This window comes from Penaeus monodon, chromosome 10 (genome assembly GCF_015228065.2).
Source record: "Penaeus monodon isolate SGIC_2016 chromosome 10, NSTDA_Pmon_1, whole genome shotgun sequence".
Lineage (NCBI taxonomy): Eukaryota > Metazoa > Arthropoda > Malacostraca > Decapoda > Penaeidae > Penaeus > Penaeus monodon.
Genome location: NC_051395.1, coordinates 48,914,951 through 48,917,340, shown reverse-complemented (window position 1 = coordinate 48,917,340; position 2,390 = coordinate 48,914,951). Strand labels below are relative to the sequence as shown.

At 39.1% G+C, this 2,390-nt stretch overlaps 1 protein-coding gene across 1 annotated transcript; it reads left to right on the top strand.

The window, feature by feature from the left end:
- Positions 1-637: 637 nt before the first annotated feature.
- LOC119578100 (pigment-dispersing hormone type 1-like) lies at positions 638-1,611 on the top strand. The gene is made up of 4 exons (XM_037925831.1): positions 638-666; positions 875-968; positions 1,158-1,324; positions 1,523-1,611. Exons 2-3 carry the CDS (start codon positions 876-878, stop codon positions 1,299-1,301), a joined length of 237 nt encoding a protein of 78 aa, XP_037781759.1. The 5' UTR covers positions 638-666; position 875; the 3' UTR covers positions 1,302-1,324; positions 1,523-1,611.
- The last annotated feature ends 779 nt before the right edge of the window (positions 1,612-2,390 follow it).

Genomic DNA, 2,390 nt, shown 5'->3' with positions numbered 1-2,390 from the left:
AACACACTGGCCACATTAACGAGTGTGTGTATGGGTGTGTAGGTGTGTTTGTGTTATATATATGTGAAAGATGAGCTTTAGAGAAGCAAAGAAAGAAAAGGAATGTTTTAGTTGATGAACAAATGCATTTTAAACCAACCTTTTAGACATCTTGGCAATAAGACTATTTGGTGATGCTTGTAATTGTGTATGAAGTTCTTGATTCTTTCCATTATTAGCAAGTGATTGGATGCGTCTTTGAACAGAACATTTCATATGGGACAACAGAATAGACCTTCAATGGAGTCATGTCAGAGTAGTTTTCGTGGTAAAATATAGAACAGGATGAGAAAATCAACTTTATAACCCGTTGTGGAATATGCAATGACCTTTAAAACGACAAATGCTGTCTCGAAAATAACAAAATAACAACGACTTTTAAGAAAATCCTACCGACTGATAAACTCGCGGGTGTCTCAACAGAAGAATCGAGGTGGAAATGAGTAAGAGTGGCGAGTCCTGAGGAGAGGCGCCCTATAAGAGGAGGTCGACGGGCATCTTGTATCATTTCTAGGACCAGCTACATAGCTTCCCTTCCCCTCCTAACCTAAGGAATCCCCTCCCTCCCCCCCCTTTAGTCATACTTGTATCATTACGGGCTTCGAAACCGATCCTGATAACTCACAAGTAGGTTTGGAGGCTCTAAAAAGACGATTTTGAAGACATTATTTATTTATTTTTCTCTTGCACATATCTTTTATAAATTGTACTAGGTCATAACTGTTATTGCTTGTCAAGTCGTAGTCAGATAGTTTCTACAGGTCATTTTGAATCATTTTGACATATGTGGGATAGTTTATACCAAATAGATAAAATATCATCCGATTCTACCCAGAATGCGCAGCGCCGTTGTGGTCGTCCTCCTGGTGGTGATGGCTGTGAGCCTTCAATTGACACTCGCCGTCAACTTGCAGTACCCAGAGCGTGAGGCAAGTGCTAAAGTTTGGCCCATGTGATGCACAGTACTATATTATTATTATTTTATTTTTTTATTTATTTTTATTATCTTTTTTTGCAACCAGGTGAAATCTAAAACTGAAAGCGTGTTAGACAATTCAATGTTTACTTTTATGTGACGGGACCACTAAATCTTTGATATTTTATGGCGTGATCAACAGACGGTGTCCGAGTTGGCGGCGCAGATCCTACGAGTGTCCCAGGGACCCTCGGCCTTCGTCGCGGGACCTCACAAGCGCAACTCGGAGCTGATCAACTCCCTCCTGGGGATCCCCAAGGTCATGAACGACGCCGGAAGAAGATGAAAAGAAAATCTATTGACTTTCTGGTACAGTCTCATTCTCGTTCGGATTCATCTTTTCAAACAAGAAATATATGTACTGTAGGCTGAAATAGGGGATATCTCATAGTACTATACTTAAGCTGCACTGGTGAACCCGAAATTTAGAAACAATATAAGTCAGAAGGATAGGAAACATAATTTCGAAATTCTTTTTAACTAATGCTATTGTCTTCCCCCTTCCAGAACGCCCTGGCCATGACGACGCCGACGTCTTCCACACATCGTGCTCATTAGATCAATCCTCCTTGATAAAATAAATGTTGCAACATTAACGCGATGCATTTTTTTTTACCAATATATTGACTGACATACACTGACAAGAATTTTGTGTTAGAAACAACCATACATAACTAGATACATACTTATGGCATGAAGCAAATATACAATATATGTGAGCATATATATACACATATAAATGCAGACTTTTAAGCTAGTTCCTGCGAAGAGCTTCGGCCCAGACCTATTGACTTATGTCAGTGACACCATACCGCATAATCTGGTGCAGAAATCTGATGATAATAATGTGTAATATCAGTATCTCCATATCTGAACAGCCTCTGGGTTTTTTCTCTGTAAAATTTTAGATATTTTAAACTTATTTACCCCCCCCCCCCTCAAAAAAGTGTTACTTTAAGCTCAAATTTTAACCACTGGATGTACAAGCACCAGATGAAGAGCAGACTTTATAGCCCGGGAACATCCTGATTCCAAAAATTGTATATGTCTATGTAAAGCAAATGTTAGATGGGTTTTAGACTCACGGACGGAAAGACAGAACTTGCTGTTTATATATATACACACACATTCACAATGCTAGGCATTAAATCCTTTACATTTTGGACTTTGCCTGTAATAGATACAATATATCTGTTAAAACTGCTGCAAGTAGCTTATACGCACGTTGGATGACCTGTAAGGCTGAAAAGAGTAAAAATATTTACTTAGAATGTCGGATTTTCTTGCTGCTTCCCCCCCCCCCCTCCCGTTAGTGTCCATCCACAACACTGCATATTACTCCTCAGTGAAGGAAGATAAAAAAATACTAATATAA